Genomic DNA, 17726 nt, shown 5'->3' on the forward strand with positions numbered 1-17726 from the left:
AGGAAGAAAGTTCTGAAGTCCACGTTTAGCCGTTAATTATTCTGTAGGGAAAGATGTGGCTTCAACTCAAATCCACAAACAGTCGTGGGTGTGGGAGAGACACTGGGGCTGCCCAAACCGCCAAGGCCTAGTTTTTGTACCCAAGTCAAGTACGGGCATAAGCAGGGGCTCCTGCCGGGCGCTCCCGCGGGCTGGTTATGCTTCCATTATTACGCATGCAACCACTTCTTACTTTTTACTCAGGAGTAGAAAAAAACCAGACCCAACTTCCGAGAGTCAACTTTCCAAAAGAGCAGAGCAAGCGCAGGGGGGCGCCGGCACAGGCCCCGCCGCCTTCCAGGGTTTAAATGCCCGACGTCCGGAAAGGGATAACCAACCCGCCGGAGGACAAAGACGGCCTGGGCACGCCCCAGCGCTGGGCGCCGCTACCTCGAGCCGCAACGAGCGACGACGAAGTTCTGGGCTGGTTTTCTAGACCAAAAAACTAATAAGCTGCCCCTGCCGGACTTCAGAGCTTCCCTCCAGGACCCGCAACTCTTGGGGGTCGTCCTGCAGACACAGTGCCCGCCTCCCGCCCGCCTGCCCCGCGGAGGCTGTCCGGCACCTCCTCCCACCCCCTACCCCCGGCCTACCTGCAGGGCGAACCCCGCGGAGTCGCGGTCCGGAGCTCATCGTGGCCCCTAGCGCAGCGCAGATGCCCTGGCGGCCTCCCCTTCCTGCAGCCGGCGGCGGGCCGGCAAACTCCCGCCCCTTCCTCCGCCCCCGCGCCGCCCGCCTCGGGCCCCGGGAGTGGGTGGGAGCAGCGTCCCTGTTCAGAGCTTCTTGCCCGCCGAGTTCAGGCTCCCGCCCCTCGCTGCGGAGCTCGCGGGGACCAGAGCGCCCGGGGAGGGCCGATGGACGCTGTGTCGTCCGCCTGGCGCTTGGGGACGAGCCCGGCCCTCGGGAAATGCCGGTTGCCACCCGGAGGGCACAGGGCGAGCGGGTGATCGGGAAGCGGCGGGCGATTTCAGAGCACCTGTGGGGAGCCGAGGCTCGCAGTCCCCGTCCCCAGGGCTCGCTTTTCCCGACCGCCTCCAAGGCGGAGGGCGTCGTGTTTTCCTGTTTCGTTAACAGTCCTTCCCCCGCGACAGTTACTTTATTGGACCTGTAATGACTTTAGATGCTCTTGGGATTCGGGACAAAGTAAAACTGGAGGCAACCCTAGGATTTTTAAGTCTGGCTTTCATAGGTATAGTTAATTCGGGGAAGCAATCATGCAGATTTTCGGAGCCTGAACTTTGGAGTCTACAGATGATGACATTTCTTGAGCCAGAGAGCCTGTTGTCCTCACCCTCAAAAAATACCCAAACAGTGCGTTAATTGGGCGCGGCGGGGAGCTCAAGGTTGCATTTAACCGAGCTCCGCCTTAGGGTGGTGGTTGGCTATTTTGTAAATTTGCTTCAATGAACAACTCTAAGATCAGATGAAAAGGTGGCTTCCGCTTTTATAACTTCTCTGGTCCTTGTCATTTAAAAAAGTAACCATCTTCAGACTGGGAAAAAAATGTGTTAAGGCATCATTTCTAATACATTAAAATAAGTATAAGGTATCCGTCTTCTATAAATATTACTCTATTGGGGAGAGAAAAACAAAATTTAACGTGATAACTTTTCCCACGTGTGTTCGGTCATTAACTAGAGTATGAAATCAGGATTTTCCTATTTACTACTGTTCATTTCGCTGTATGCGTAAAATATTTCAGAAATCTATTTTAGCAACTTATTCTGTAGTTAGGACATGAAATCTCATTCTCTGCCTTACAAGGTTTTGCAAGGATTAAGTGAAATGACTACTTAAAACAGTGCATGGCTTTGAAGAGCTCAAACAATTTGTTACCACAATCTTTTAGCTCATTCAAAGGATTGGCCTTTTGGTTTCCCCATTACCTGGCAGGGTTGCTTAGCATGTAGGTGGTGCTCAATAAATATTTATCCATTGAAGGAGATCCAGGATTTCACCATTTGCACTCTGGACTTTATCCAGTTTGAATGTGTTATCTGACCACCAGAACTTCCTGTCCTTTTGCCTAATTTTCAGGGTCTCCTCTACTTGAGTCCTGAAAACACTCCCTCTATAGGAGTGGAACAGCTGACCTTCTACTTTTCTGAAAGGAGCAGATGAAAGGAATTTGCTTTACCCCTAAGTATCTTGTTATCTCAGAAAATTGTGTTTTTATAGGATATGCATGTGGTTATATTTTAAAGTAGGATTTTGCCTATCTTAAGACATAAGTACAAAGCATTCTGAGATACTTATTTCAAAATTATAAATGTGTAATTTTAGCTTTTTTAAATCAATAGCTATCACAATAAAATGGGTAAGTGTCTAGGACTGGCAAACAGGTTGCCTAGATTCTAACCTGGCTCCACTATTTTCTTAGCCTTGAAACAGTGCACAAATAATGCAACTTAATCTCTCCCAGCTTCAAATTCTTCTCTGTAAAATGGGGACCAAGTTTACTCAAGTTTTGGAGACAGTAACTGCTGAACTTCTAGAACAGTACCTGGCCCATAGCAAGCTTTCAGTACATTATTTTTAGCTACTGAAGACTTCCTAGACCAGTTCCCAAACTGTGGTCTCTGAGCCAGCAGTATCCACATCATCTAGAAACTTACTAAAAAGGCAAACTCTGGGACCTACAGAATCAGATCTGAATGAGGAGCTGGGGGTAGGGAGAGCGGTGCCCATTAAGTGTTTTTAATGCCGGAATCCAGTGATTCAACTGGATGCTCATGTTTGAAAACCACGGATAGAGACTAATTAGAATCCTACCCATCCAACCTTCTCAAAGAAGAAGAAAAGAACCTAAAGCAAATCCATAAAATTAAGATACCCTAAAGACTGAAAGTTACTTGACAGATGGCTTGAATGTCACTTTCATAGAACTTACTGAAACTGAAGGTCGTAGCTGTCACCTATCCTAGAAGTGAAACATCTGGAATAAAATTCAGAGATAATCTTCCAATTTTAGTCTTTTTTTTTTTTTTTTCAGTTTACCCCACTAAACCTTCTAGTTTTTCCCTATATAATCACAAAAATATTAGGTTTCTATTGTGATTCCTACACTTAAGAAAAGTTAAAAGCCAGCAAAAAAAGGCTTGTAAAGTTATCACCAAGGAGACTTGGATGTTTTGGAAACCTGTAAGCATGAGGCAAAAAAGCCTAATATCACTATGGCTTTTGCCAAAAAGATACTATTGATCGAGTTTTAGTTATTTTTATTAATAACTATTAGTTACTTTTTGTTACACCTCATTCTTGCTTTTATGATTTGAGCAGATGGCTGGTTTTGTAAGGTTATGCCATGAGGAAAAACAACAAACTAAAGGGGCTGGCTACTTCAATTATTATAACCACTCATTATACAAGACCTGAATATACTGCAAGTAATATCTCTGAATTTGAACAATGCAACAAAAGATATGTGGAAGAATCTTACCTAATAGGTTTCATCCTACCTCAAAGTTACTGAAGTCAGTCTACTAAACAGTTGTTTTTATAGAGACTCCATTGTCTTCGTTAGATGTTATTCTTGTTTTGTACCATGATAAAATATTATACATTATGATTTCCTGATAATCTCATACCTTCTACAAATTTTGACAGAAATGCTTTTTCATCTTATGAAAAATTAGTTAGAAGCTAATAAAACTTTTAATTAATATTATTAGTATAGTTTACAGGTTCACTGAAAGAAAGCCTACTCCAGATGTGTTTAATTTGCTTTTGTCCTCACAGTTCAATTCTCCCTCCCTTAGAGCTTCTTGGTGCCTCAGTTTCTCCACCAGTGAAGTGAATACAGCCTTATCTGTTGCTGGAAGAAGTATGTCAAAAGGTTTTAAAGACATAGCATTATTTGAAGGCAATATAGTTTTATTTAAAAATATTAGTATTGTATTTCTTGCAGAGAGCTGCTAAAAGCTAGTTTTGGGGTTTTCCTTTTGCTTGTTCTTTTTTTTCTTTATGAATTTATTCTATGGATAGGGAAAATACCATTCTCAAAATCTAAATACATGTTCTGTGGTACATGATTCAAGTGAAAACATCAGTAAGAACTCACGTTCAGCTATATATATATACACACACACAAACGCAAACACACACAGAAATCATTATAGATTGTACATGTACATAGGTTAATACACATACATATTTCCTAGCTCTGTTTGTTGGGAGGGTCTAGCAGCAGTGACACCCCTATAGCAATGAGCGCATCTAGCACCCAGATATTGGTTTCTAAGTTCCACTAGAAACCATTCTCTAATAATAAGAACCGGTGTTCTCTGAAGAAGAGGCTGATTCTAGCACTGGAACTATACAAGACAAGCCCAGAGCAACATTCTTACTTTCTTGCCAGGAAATATGGAAGTGCTCAAAAATCAAAAGGATGGGGACACATTAAAGACAAACAGGAGCCAACCTGACATAAATCCCATTCGCCGAGCTGAAATAATTTAAGCAATAAAATAAACATTACCCAAAGTCTAAAGAAATATACATGAGTCCACACTGATATAAGTAACTGAATAAATGGGAGGGGTGAGAAGACCAATCCTTTTTACAGAAAAATCCCAAGTACTATATAAAGATATTCCCCTTCCAGCAAGTAGAACAGAATCTTGCCACCCTTCACCTCCCACAGACTGACTTGAGGCCTGGCTTCCAAAGAACAGAAGTATGGAAAGGGAAAAAGAGTAACTTCACAGTGGAGAAATCTGACAGACACTACCTTAAGCAAGTTTTCAGAGTTGACACACCAAGTTAATAACATTCAACTATTGATATGATTTGATGAGAAAAACGCTTTATGGTTTTTTTCCCTAAATATCCATAACCCCAGTACAATTATGAGGGAAACATCATTCAAGCCCAAATTGAGGGGCATTCTATAATATACCTGATCAGTACTCCTCAAAACTGTTAAGATATTGAAAAACAAGCCTGTGGAACCATCGCAGACCAGAGGCTTATCAGACATGATGACTAAGTGCAATGTGGTATCCTAGACTGGATCCTGGAAAAGAAAAATGACATTAGTGGAAAAACAATACAATCCAGATGAAGTCTAGAGTTTAGTTAATAGCAATTACCAATGTTGGTTTCTTAACAAATGTTTCATGGTTATGTAAAATGTTAACATTAGGGGTAAGGAGTATATAGCAAGTCTATATCTTTGCAACTTTTATGTAAATCTAAAATTATTCCAAGATAAAAATCTTAACACATAAAAACAGCCTCCACTGATCTTTGTATATAATTTATAACTATGAATTAAATATTTTAGAGAATTCTGAGTCTGTTCTCTTGAGGAAGCCAATGCTACCAAGAAAATCCACAAATTTATTCTAAGTTTAAAGTTACCTGGTCAAGTATTTCAACAGTAAATACTGGGAAAGATTAAATATGGATAATGGCTTATAAAACTGTTACCTTTTTAAAAGTCTGAAAGTATCAATTAAGGGTTCCAAACATTTAAGTTAGAATCCAGTTTGCTCAATTAGTTACAGGGATACACTTGCCTTGTCCCATAGACGACACATCTCTCAGCAGAAAAGTTCCATCATCTTAGTTTGGGAAGTTACTAGATTTTTAGCAATGATACCTATTCAAAGTTAGGAATGTGGCCCTTTCCCCAGAATATATTTTTTTCTCTGCCCCTTTGCCTGTAATGACTTAAAGAGAACCACCTCTCCTGAAGCTGTCCTTTCTGATGTTCTAAGCATTTTATCTTTGTAACTTTGGCTATAGGTTACCCAAAAGCTATCCATGGCTTGGGATCCGAGGCTAGGGAAAGCCAACAATTAATGGTAGGCAAAGAGCACTAGAGGAATACAGCTGCTCTTTCCAAAGGAAACTTTGGAAAGGAGAAACTTTCAACATGCACAGACATTTCCAGAGGCAGCTGAGGTTCTGGAATTTGCTTTTAAACATCTGCTAATAATTTTCAATGTAAATAAAAAAGCTACAAAAGATATTCTTTGTATCTTGCTTTACCATCCCTTTTGATTCCACAGTTAAAGACTTAAAAAGAAAGTATCAAGAACAGTATTTATTAAGACCATTATTAGGAAAAGGTTACAGGCTTTTCAAAATAAACCTGAATCTAGTATGAGGACCAAGTACTAGGGAAAAAACACCAAAGCATAGCAGCATATAATGTTCTAATCTGTATGTGAAGTAATTTTTCAATTGTCTCATTAAATCCATCTTTTCTTCAATTTATGCCAAGGTTATAGCAAAATATGATGTCTGTCCTATGAATGGTTCATAAAATGGGAGTGGCTGTGCTTCTGAATTTTGTTCATGTCACCTTCTAGACACATTACATAATACCTAGATACCCTGGTTTTGCCCCCTAAAAGGCCACCAGTTGATGGTTCCAATTTTGTAAGAAAAAAAGACATGGAAAACTTGTCTTTGCAACTAGTCTTATCATTAACAGAAGTGAGACTTATTCATATGCTTGATGGGCTACAGGAAAACAGCATATTATGTGTTAATTAAAATAGAGAAAAAATAAAGTCAGATCTTTCCCAGGAATAAATGAATATTTAAAATTTTATAGTAAACATATACTTCTAAGTGAAGATTTTCCCATATTTCCAAATAAGATTATGTTCAACATACCTTGTAATCAATTTTACATTTGACTTCATTGTTTTGGTAAATACAGTTGTGAATACTGAGATACAGACTCCTTTTAAAATATTCTCCCCTTAACATGCACCTCTTTCTGAGATTGGTCAAGACAATTCGGTACAATAAGGCAGCAACATCCAGGAAGATCACCTCCCCCACATTTTTCTTTAGTTTGTACTTTTATGCTAAAATAAAGTCTTAAAATAATCCTTTCACAAAAATAAGGCAGCTTTATGATATAAAAACAGTAGATCTTTGTCAAAGGCTATATTCTTCTGTCCTTATCTGCTGTCACCAACTGTCAGCATCTTCTTTAAAGATCACTTTTCTCTTCGTAGCGACACCTACACGCGGCTCGTTGGCTATCCAGATACGGTTTACAGCCTAAATGTATAACACTGTCAAACAAGAGCTCCACTGTGGTTTCACAGGCTGCAAAGTAAGAAAGTGCTGTTACTGCCGGCAACTGCTCTCCCTCCACACATATTACACGTTACAGCACAGTGTCAGGCACATCCTTAGTGAGCACTTAAACATCTTCTGTATCAACGATCTCCCAAACCCTCACAGGCCAGAAGCACACACACACACAGACTTCCAGTGTTAGCATGTTGAGCATGTATCTACTTTTTTGTTTGCTCGCAACTGTTCATCCCTATTTTTTTTCTACAAGGCAAATGAGTCTCTCTCAATAACACAGTTCATCACAGTTCATCACGGTTACTTTTCCTTTTATCTGAAAAATACCACTAATAAAGATGCCTTAGAACACACTTGATTTTGCAGTTCAAGGGAAGATTTTTAGGTGTACAAAAAAATAAAGGTTGAAAACAGAGAGACAGGGGCGCCTGGGTGGCTCAGTGGGTTAAAGCCTCTGCCTTCAGCTCAGGTCATGATCCCAGGGTCCTGGGATCGAGCCCCGAGTCGGGCTCTCTGCTCGGCAGGGAGCCTGCTTCCTCCTCTCTCTCTGCCTGCCTCTCTGCCTACTTGTGATCTCTGTCAAATAAATAAATAAAATCTTAAAAACAAAACAAAACAAAACAGAGAAACATCAAAACATTTAATTTTGGCCAATGACTTCTATGAATTAATCACACACCATTTAAGAGGCTTACGGTAAATGGACCCCAGTCTCTCGCTCTTTCTCAGTATCCCAATTTGGCCTGGGAAGGGAGACGTGGGAATCAGAAGTGTTTTTCTTCTGGCAGGGTTTGAAATTTTTTTTTAGGACTATAAAAAAGATAATGGATTTACTTTTCTTATTCTAAGAAGCCTGGAACAGCCAGCTGAGATAATCTTCATACACAGCACAGCACAGAATAGCTTTTAGTCATCCAAATACTCACACTAAGGAAGAAACTATTCATTGCAAAATCCTGACATTTTCAAACTTCTCCAAAAGGCTGTGCTGTTAAAGAACACAACCACCACAGAAGTGTAAAGACTATACTTATTCAATAGGGCATTGGAAGGAAACTGGCTTCATCATTTAGCCAAATGAGTATGTCCTTAGATCAGAAGACAGGAGATACATCCATGTATGCGTCCACTATGCAACTAGCTTGCTCAGCCAAGAGCGTGCAAAGCATTCAGAGGCTGGGAATTCAAGCTGCAGAGACTTCTTCCTTGACAGTTACTACTAGGAATTCAGAATCTGACCCATGGCATTGTTCGGGGAATACTGCAGTAGACAGAGCATGAGTTTTAAAATCGGAAGTATGCAACTTAGGACAAGTTACTTCCTGGAACTTCCGTTTCCTTCCTTGGAAAATGAGTATACCACTACCTACTTCTTTGGGTTTTTGTGAACACTGAGGAAAACAGATCTAAAATATCTAGCATGGTATCTTATGAAAAATGCTTTGAAACGCATAGTTTCCTTTCTTGCACCTTCTCTTCCAATTTTGATGTATGATAAATACTTTGGCTTGACATTGAAAAGATTTTATAACTTCTAGTATTTGTACAGTTATTTGTATTTCCACAAATGTTTTATTTTCTATCTTTATGCCAATTCTATGACACGGGTATTATTTTATAAATGGGCACACTGATACACCTTTTCCCTTTGCTGACTCTGCTTCATATCCCTTCGCTCTGAGTATGACTATTTGCTGAATCCTGTGAGTGCTCCTAGCAAACCTAGAGGTGGTTTTGGGGACCCTCCTGACACAGATACATATGAAGAGACAGTTAAGCGCAAACCCTCTAGAGCTTCCCACTTGAAATCCTATGTGTTATACACTTAAAATCACTGGATCCAGGATTTCAAACTTCAGGCTCTCATAATTAGAAACAGACTACAGGGTACAAGATCGTGGATGAATTCTTGTCTGCCTCGCATACCCTCTTCCCAAGGTTTCCTAACACTTTTTGCTTCCACAGCTATAAATCATTTGAGATGACAAAATCAACAACTCCTCATCTCAGAAAACTGAAGGGGCTGTGTCACAACAGAGAGAGTAATACACAGCGAAAGATTTCTAGTGGTACCTCCTGTAGTGAAACATAAAGCAGTCAGTAAAACCTGACAAACTGCACTCATCTTCATCCTGCTGCATCACCCTTACCCTGAACGTGCTGAGCCAGTCCTAGTGTCTTCTGCACATCCCGGCAGATCTTAGAGAGGCAATACTGGAATTCCTCATCGCAGTCGTTCTTGCTCTTGCCGCAGGTCTCATAGCACCTGTCGTGTTGGTTACAGCACTTTGTCAGGGAAGGGATGCCAATATTAAGCTGAAAGAGGCATTTGGATGGATTATCGTTGGTGAAATTCAAAACTCCTCTGCTCAAGTAATGCATTCAAGTAGACTTAGAAATCGGGGACGATGACTGCTGCATAACTCCCCAAATCCATTTCTGTCTACAGATGTTTTCCATGTTATTTATGCATCTGCCCGTCACTCACCCACATGCACCTACATGCTCTCCCTCTCAGCCATGCCTCAGAACTCCCTATTTTGCAATATATTCAGTTATCTGCTAGTAACAAATGTAACTTCCAATTGTCCAAAACACAAAACATAGTTTTAAGAACAGAAAGGTGAGGCTAAGAGCAAAGACTGATTTTTGGACATTCCAAAGTAGTCTGTACCTCTCCCCCTATAAAATGTACTTTACATAAAGTATCACTGAAAACTTTAAAGCTCCTACAAACTTACATTTTATTTTACTGTGGTTCGACCTTTAAGTATCAATTCCCTAAAGATACTGTTCCTTCAAATCTATAAATTATCTTTAATTGGTTTCAATAACTTTATATGTAAAACCCTTATGTCCAGGAATCACTCATCAACATTTTTTTCTCACAATAATTGGCTCAGATTCAGCTTCGCCTACCAAAAAACACAGCTATCTTATTTAGCTTTGCTTTAGTATAGAAAATATGCTTTATCTATACTTTTTTATCCGAAGTAGCATTACTTGTATAGATTTTTTAAACCATGTTTGTGACATGAAGAAATATCTTTTTAATAATATTAATATCTATAAGATTAAAAAATTAAACATGAATTTTATTCCATTTGGTTTTGTTAGGACTTACTAATATGTTTTAGCTATAAAAGAATATAATAAACTCAATTACCATTATAACAAGCAAAATTATTTGTGATCCTGAGAACACAATGACAGTCTTGCATAATTAAGGGTACTACACAGTTGGGGCGCCTGGGTATCTCAGTCAGCTGAGCGTCTGGCTCTTGATTTTGGCCCAGGTTATGATCTCAGGGCTGAGCTGCTGGGCTCCACACTCAGCAGGGGGTCTGCTTGAGATTCTCCCTTTCCCTCGCTATCTGCCCTTTCCCACCCTGACCTATGCCCGCTTTCTCTCTAATAAATAAATCTCTAAAAAAAAAAAAAAAAAAAGAGTACTACATAGCCTACTGATTGTAAAGCTTTTCAAATAAGAAAATAATGGTATTTACGTGAACACCAAACAGTGGAGAGCCACATCCATTCGGCGGGGAGGGTTTATAACCGTAACGTGGGAAAGGCTTAGATCCTATAAAATATAAATGGTATAATTAATTTTCAAGTATGATGAAAAACATGCAAAAAGGTCTATGATGTACTACTAGATTAGCCTTGGAAATATTTAATATTTGGGTACTGACATAAGTGAATGTCTTTATTCTAAGCCTATACTATACAAAACATGTAAAAGCTTACTCTCGACTTCAGGAGGTTTCAAAGAGTATATGCGAGACTGGGTCCATATATATGAAAGATAAACCCACCCTGTTTCCCTGTACATTCTAACACATTTTTTTGGTTAAAAACTTATAGGGCAAAACTGTATCTTCCCAACCTTCAGCCAATACTCCACTATACACAAACCTCAATAACCATTAACTAACCAGTTTACTCAAAGAGCTTAAAGCTAAGGAAGATAAGGTCACCCAATGAACATTTAATTGCCTTAATGCCATTGTAAGACATTACAGGACCACATATTCTAGCCTGGACTCCAACCAACCATTTCACAAATATACTTCTTTGCCAGCTAAGGAAAAAGGTCAGGAATAAAGATAGCTTGGCGAACCATATTACTCCAGTTTTATTCTCCCTAAAAGCACCAATGGTTCAGTAACAAGGAGAAAGATGACCTTACCACAGCAATCTTAACTGCTGCAAAATACTTCAAAAATATCTCTCCTCATGAAATATATACGTCACTTCAAGATACCAAACAGTCACCTACTTTCTCTTGAATGTTTCCCACGATCCTCCTACAGCATCAAGAAAGAACCTATTCCATTGTGGAATGGCACTAACTGTTAAATTCTTTCCTGTTTTCTTTTGAGCAATCCTCTACCCCTGGGGAACACAAAACAAGCCAATTACCTATTTTACATGAGCAATCCTCCCAATATCTGGGACTCCCATTTATCTTCAATTCGAGAAGCAAAACATCCCCTGTTATTCCAAATCATCTCTCTCCAGAGTTCCTTATTTAGGAAAAACACAAAGTATCCACCAACTTTCAGGCAACTATTTATTACTAGAAGACCAAAGATAAGTTTACCCTCCAAAAGTACAGTGGGGTGGAGGGGGACAAAAGCAGCTCTTCCAGTAATCAACCACCAAAATAAGTAATCAACTCAAAGTAAGGATCTAAAAATGGTTTAAGTGAGGTGCTAAGACTCACATGCTTGACTGAAGTGACAACTAGAGCCTAAAGAGAGTGTAACCTCAAGAAGATACAAAGCTTTAGCCTGCTCCACCCAGTCTGAAGAGTAGTACGGATGAAGAGAATGGTTATGATGGATTGAGGAATGAGGAGGTCAATGACAGAAGTTGGTCTTGCTTCTCCAGCACTGTTCAAGAAGGATGGTTGTTTTTAGGCCCTTGGAAAATGAAGGTACATGCCTCAAGCTATCACAGATGAGTCACTGTGATCCTTCACCTCCTGCTCTTGGTCCTTCATTCTTAAGAAAATTGTTTATGATTTGGCTTTCCACTTAATAGGGCCCAAAGAGGGAGGATATACTAACCACCTGGGTACCTCATGGGTACCGCAAACTTTAGAGGTACCTCCTGAAATTCATCCCGAAGCCTGCTCCATCCATAGTTCCATCTTCTCAGATAAAAGCAACTCCAACATTCCCAGCGCTCAGGAAAAAACCTTAGCCATCTTTAATTCTCTCATTTTCTTATATCCCACATCCATTCCACAGCATGTCCTGCTGACTCTACCTTCAAAATATCCAGAATCTAATCACTTCTTCCCAATTCCACCACTACCATCCTGCTCTAAGCCACCATGGATTTTTGCCATAACCTCCTAATATCTCCCTACTTCGCTTTTGCCACTCCACAGCACCCCCACACCACCTCTAGCCATCGTCTATTCTCAACACTGAACCTGAGTGATCCTATTAAAATGTTAGATCACGTTTTTCTTCTGTCAAAACCCCTCTAATGGCTTCTCACCTTATTCAGAATAAAAGCCCACATTCCCTTCCAAGGTCTAGAAACTCTATATAATCTAAACCACCACACAACACACCATGACTTCTCTGACCTCATCTTACTATTCTCTCTCCTCTTCCTCACTTCAATCCATCAAATCTGACTTCTCCGTTATTCCAGACACTCCAAGTCTGCTCCTGCCTTAATGCCACTCAACCTGCTATTCTTCTATGTGGAGGCTCTTCCTTTACGTTCTCAGCAATGCCTTCTCTGACCATACCATATGTAGCATGAATAACTGTCGAACATATTATATTATTAACCTACTTATTTATTATCTGTCTCCCCATACTAAAATATAAACTCCGTAATGACAGGAATTTCTGTTTTGTACCTTCAAAGACTTGAACACTGCCCAGCGTGTGGTTAGGTTATCAATAAATATTTGTTGATGAATGAACGGATAGCCAGGTGACTTGGAAGGCAGTTCTAATATTCATTATAAATAAACTGGTACTGACGCTTATCCTTCAGTCTCCTTTAAGTTTGGCAAGCATTAATCAACCTCCAAAGCTTGATCATTTCTCGTTTGTCACATCTCTTTAAAATGTGCCATCCCAAACTGAACACCAGTAGGTGTGATGGGCCTATTTTGAAGTAGATAAAGTCTTGTATTAACAGCGCCCAAGACAGTTAGCATATATTTTAGCTATGTCTCAGTACTAAGATACATTGGACAGTAGGAAAAAAACATCAGTTCTTTCTAAAATAAACTCTATCTACTGCTAGACACTCAGCATCTCTACAGCTTACATTTTGAGCCTAAATATTAGATGATGTATCAGAGCTACTACCCCCTGAAATTTGTAAGCCAATACAGGAAGCTAAGAAAAAAATGAAATGAGATGAATTTCAAAAAACAAACCAAATCCACTGGGTACAACTACATGGAAATACCAATCATTGATTCTACTTGTTGACTTAGGCAAATGCTCCTCTCTTGATGCTTTGTTTTAGCATCAGTATGGACAGATAAAATCTAAAGATTTGCCTGGACTGAGGTAACGACAGATCTCTTCTATACATTTTTTTAGAAATTTGATGTAAATACTTCCAAACAGACCAATTTCTTTCACGTTAATGACACTGAAGTCGATGGGAAACAGATAGGGAAGGCTGTTGGGACAAAGACCTTAGCACTATACTTTATAGGAAATGCAGTGTAGAATTCAAACAGCTTTTCCAAACACTTGAGGTTTTAATTCATGAATTAATCTCCAGAGGGCCCTTGTGCTACTTTATTTTTCTAGTTCACTCGCTCTACTTTCCTCAAATGTCTAACACCTCCATTCCCATCTTCGTTCTTAGCTGATGACCTTGATTCCTACTTCACTGAGAAAACTGTGAAGTAACGGGAAGAGAACTCAGACATCTATCCACCTAATCAGCATCTGTGCCCCTATCCCCTACCTTTGTTTCCTATTAACAGGGATAGGCCATCTGTGCTCTTGACCAATTTATTTATGCACTGGAACCCACTCCTCTCACTTACCTAAGGAACTGACTCCAATAATTCTTCATTTCTCCCTCCACAGTGTTTTCATTCTCTACTGAATCATTCTCAAAAGCATACAAATATGCTATTATTTTTCCTAATGACTTTCTTCCATGGTCTGCCCTATTACAGTTAAGGGCAACCCCATCCTTCCAATCATTTAGGCCAATTTAGTTTTGGAATCATTTTTTACCCTACTCACACCTTCCTTCTGAGCTATCCGCAAATCGTTCAGGCTCTTCCTTCAAAATATATCCCTAAATCCAACCCCTTCTCACCACCTTTCTAGCTTTGAACCTGGACAAAACCACCACCATCTTTTGTCTGAATTCCTGTCCCTGTCACTCTGCCTTCGTTCTTGCTCTCCCACCTCCCTGGACTCTTATCCTCTGCACAAGAGCCAAAGGAATCCTGTTAAAACATGTATCACTGAAGGAGCTACTTATTCATAATTCTAAAACACTTTACAAGCCAATTTTGTTTTCTATTTTTCAAAAAGAAATCAAGGTTTTCTTTCTCAAATCTTCTTTGCAGTTGGGGAAAAAAAAGTTAAGAAAAAAAAAGTGACCATGTAATTTGTTCCTCTAAGAAACTTTACTTCAATCTCAATAAAGTGTTCTTCCCACCCCAGGGAGGATGGCCAGAAGGGAGCAAGTCTCCATAAAGCTAATCCTTTTGATAAAACAAAGATAACTGAATTCAACCAGGCTGTGCCCTTTAATCTGATCATCCTCTCCCTACTACCAAGTCTTTTAAGTTCCCTTTAACCTCTTTACTGCAACTATTGAACACCCCTTAATTGCCATGCTCCTCTAGCTTTGGGATTTGTCTGTTTGTTTGGTCCTGATTTGATCATTGGCATTCCAAAATACCGGAAAGGTTGAAATAGGGTTCCAGGGAGACTTCTCAAGTAATAGCAATTAAAGAACAATATTCATTATGTTGGAATTATCAACATGGTGACTTGGAACCACAATTCTATGAGCCCGACAGCATTACTAAGACACAAAAGGATGCTCACTGAAGCATACCATTTCCTAAACTCTCAAGTTCATTTATGCTGGAGATCTTCCTTGAGACTCCACATGGTAAATTTAGTGAGGCTTGTTGAAGATAAAAAGGGTTAAGTAAAATAAAACATCAAAGTCATCTTTATTAATAGGAACAGTACTCATTCAACGACAGAGCTATTTTGAATATAAATAAACTCTAGAAACCCTGATTCATCACAAGTTTATGAAGATTGCTTATTGAAGATGTAAGCCTCTCCTATCTCAGTAAATGGCAACCACATCCTTCCTTTGGCTCAGGCCAAAATCTTCGGAGTCATTCTTGACTGGCCTTTCTCCTACGTCCTTGTCACTGGCCATTCCCTCTGCCTGGAGGGTTTTATCCCCAGATCATCACGGTGTCACCTTCAGCATTTTCAGATTTCTTCTCAAATGCTGTTTTATCAGTGAGACCTTCCCTGAACAACTTATTTAAATGAGGAAGCTGCCTTCCAACACCATCACTGTTTTTACTATAATTCTCAAAACACTGCCATACTTCAGACCTACATATACTGCATTTTGGGCTTATTTTACTTATTTTTTAGTTTGCTGTCTCTCCCCACCAAAATGTAAGCTCCATGGACAGGAATTTTGTGTTCTGTTTACTGCTGAATCTCCAATTGGTAGAACACTTGAGACGTAACAGGCACTCAAATATTTGTATAATGAATGGGGATGACTAAGTAAAATGATGACATCCGCCTCAGGAAAGGCAATATTTAATTTTCAAATAGTTCACTTACTCCTCCTAACAAGCTCTACAAGGACAAAAACATCCTTCCCCATTGCATACTGGTCGTTAACATTTAGGCATAAATTTAGGAAGGAAACATTTAGCCCTTCATAGCACATGAGCTATGGCTCATTCTTTAGCTCCATTAACATAAAACTAGAAATTATTTTGAGAATTAAAGGCAGCAAATGGCATCACAGTTTTACATGACACAGATTTCTTTTAAATTCACCTACATGCCATCTGGTTTTACTGGTCACCGAATTCCCTATTGCTTTAAGCTGCCAAGCATTAAATGAACTAGGCCCCAACTTTGTCTACTCTTATTGGAAACCTGATTTTCCTATCAAAATCTTAACATTTTGAATTTCCAAAGAGAAGCCTGGGTACTTTATCTGAGCTGCTACAATATTTAAACATTCAGAAAAAGCAAGTACTTGAAAAGAAAGATATCTGCTAAGACACTGAGTTTATTATTACCAAAAATGCCACCGAACAAGTTCTCAGATTCAAAAAGAACTAAAGTTAAAAAATATGAAAAGCAAATCAAAACAATTACTAGTATTAACCAACAATGGAGAGGAAGTGTCACTATCAAGTCGTGATAGACAATTTCTGGAAGAGTTATCAGAACTCTTTCTCAACAAAAGAGTACACCAAAAGTCTGTACAAAGGTCACAATTTATTTTCTGTAGCCCTGCAGGAAAAGAAAACAATTAAAAGCAATTCTTAAGAAAAGTAAAACGTCATGATTAAAATTCTGTCTATTCTCCATGTTCGGCTGACTAACGGCGCTAAAATATGGGGCTAAAATCGGTCTGTTCCGCTCCAGTCCCACGATGCGTACGTCACAAAATTCTGAGGCAACTTCGTGCAACAGCAAAAGAAAAAGGGAGCGAGAAAAAGGTAGTAATTCAAAAGCAATGAAAACAGGTGGGAGTGTACACCTCCTGTGACCTCTTATAGGCTAACAATAGTGGTGCGAACTTCTAACCTGATTGCTCAATCACAAGAATGCTAAGACTCTAGCAGTGGTTAAGTTTCTCCACAGCTAGACGACAACGTCAAGGTCTGCCTTGCATCCCACACCTCCACGACCTCGGTCCCCGCAACACCTAGAAAGCGAGGGCCTCGCAGGGCCTGGGCTCCCTCTCACCGTCATTGCACTTGTACTGGCAGAGCCCATCCTCGCCTCCGAGGAGGTCCAAGGCGGCGTTCAGGTACGTGTCTATCTTGTGAACGCCGTTCCGGATGGTCTTCAGCGTGGCCCGCCAGTCGGTAGTCTGGGCCTGCTCCTGGCACCTGTGAGCGGCAGGCACGAAGAGGAGGACGACGAAGGCGAGCGCGTGCCGCGGGAGCAGGGCCATCCGCGCAGCACCGGGCCGTGCCCCCACGGAGCCCACAGGGCGCCCTAGGCAGCAGCGTCAGCCCGGGGATCGGCGTCCCCAGCCGCCTCCATGCCCACGCCTCCTTCCGAGCTAGTAGGCGGGGCCTCACCGTCCTTACTCAGCTCTGGCGGGGAGGCGGTGCTGTAGCGAAGACGCGCGGCACCGCGCACGCGCTGGCCTGACCCCGCGGCCCCTACTGTGCGCTTGCGCGCAAGTGTGGTGCGTCAGAGGCCGGCGAAGCGGGAGCTCAGAGGGTTGGGGAGGAGCTCCTCGTCTAAGCCGTACCCACGGAGGTCCTCCGCCCTATTTAGTACTGTCTGAGGGAACAGCCAAATGAAGAGCCCCCACTTGACCTGTCAAGGTTCGGTCCAGCAATCGCCATCACTCCCCACCCCACCCCCGTCCCT

General features: G+C 40.7%; 1 protein-coding gene across 3 annotated transcripts in view; it reads right to left on the minus strand.

Annotated features, from left to right (window-relative positions):
- PLA2G12A (phospholipase A2 group XIIA) overlaps positions 1-17439 on the minus strand; it is a 29447-nt gene extending 12008 nt beyond the window's left edge. The window contains exons 1-4 of one of the 3 annotated variants that reach the window (XM_047718198.1): positions 17088-17428; positions 10605-10681; positions 9249-9414; positions 6070-7110 (exon numbers count right to left, since the gene is read on the minus strand). In XM_047718198.1, coding sequence (XP_047574154.1) covers positions 6992-7110; positions 9249-9414; positions 10605-10681; positions 17088-17298 — 573 coding nt within the window. In that variant the 5' untranslated portion in view covers positions 17299-17428 and the 3' untranslated portion in view covers positions 6070-6991. Of the gene's footprint in view, positions 1-632; positions 1051-6069; positions 7111-9248; positions 9415-10604; positions 10682-17087 lie in introns of those variants that run through there. The other 2 variants (XM_047718194.1, XM_047718195.1) reach the window with 2 other exon arrangements.
- Positions 17440-17726: the final 287 nt, after the last annotated feature.

Source organism: Lutra lutra, chromosome 2 (genome assembly GCF_902655055.1).
Source record: "Lutra lutra chromosome 2, mLutLut1.2, whole genome shotgun sequence".
Lineage (NCBI taxonomy): Eukaryota > Metazoa > Chordata > Mammalia > Carnivora > Mustelidae > Lutra > Lutra lutra.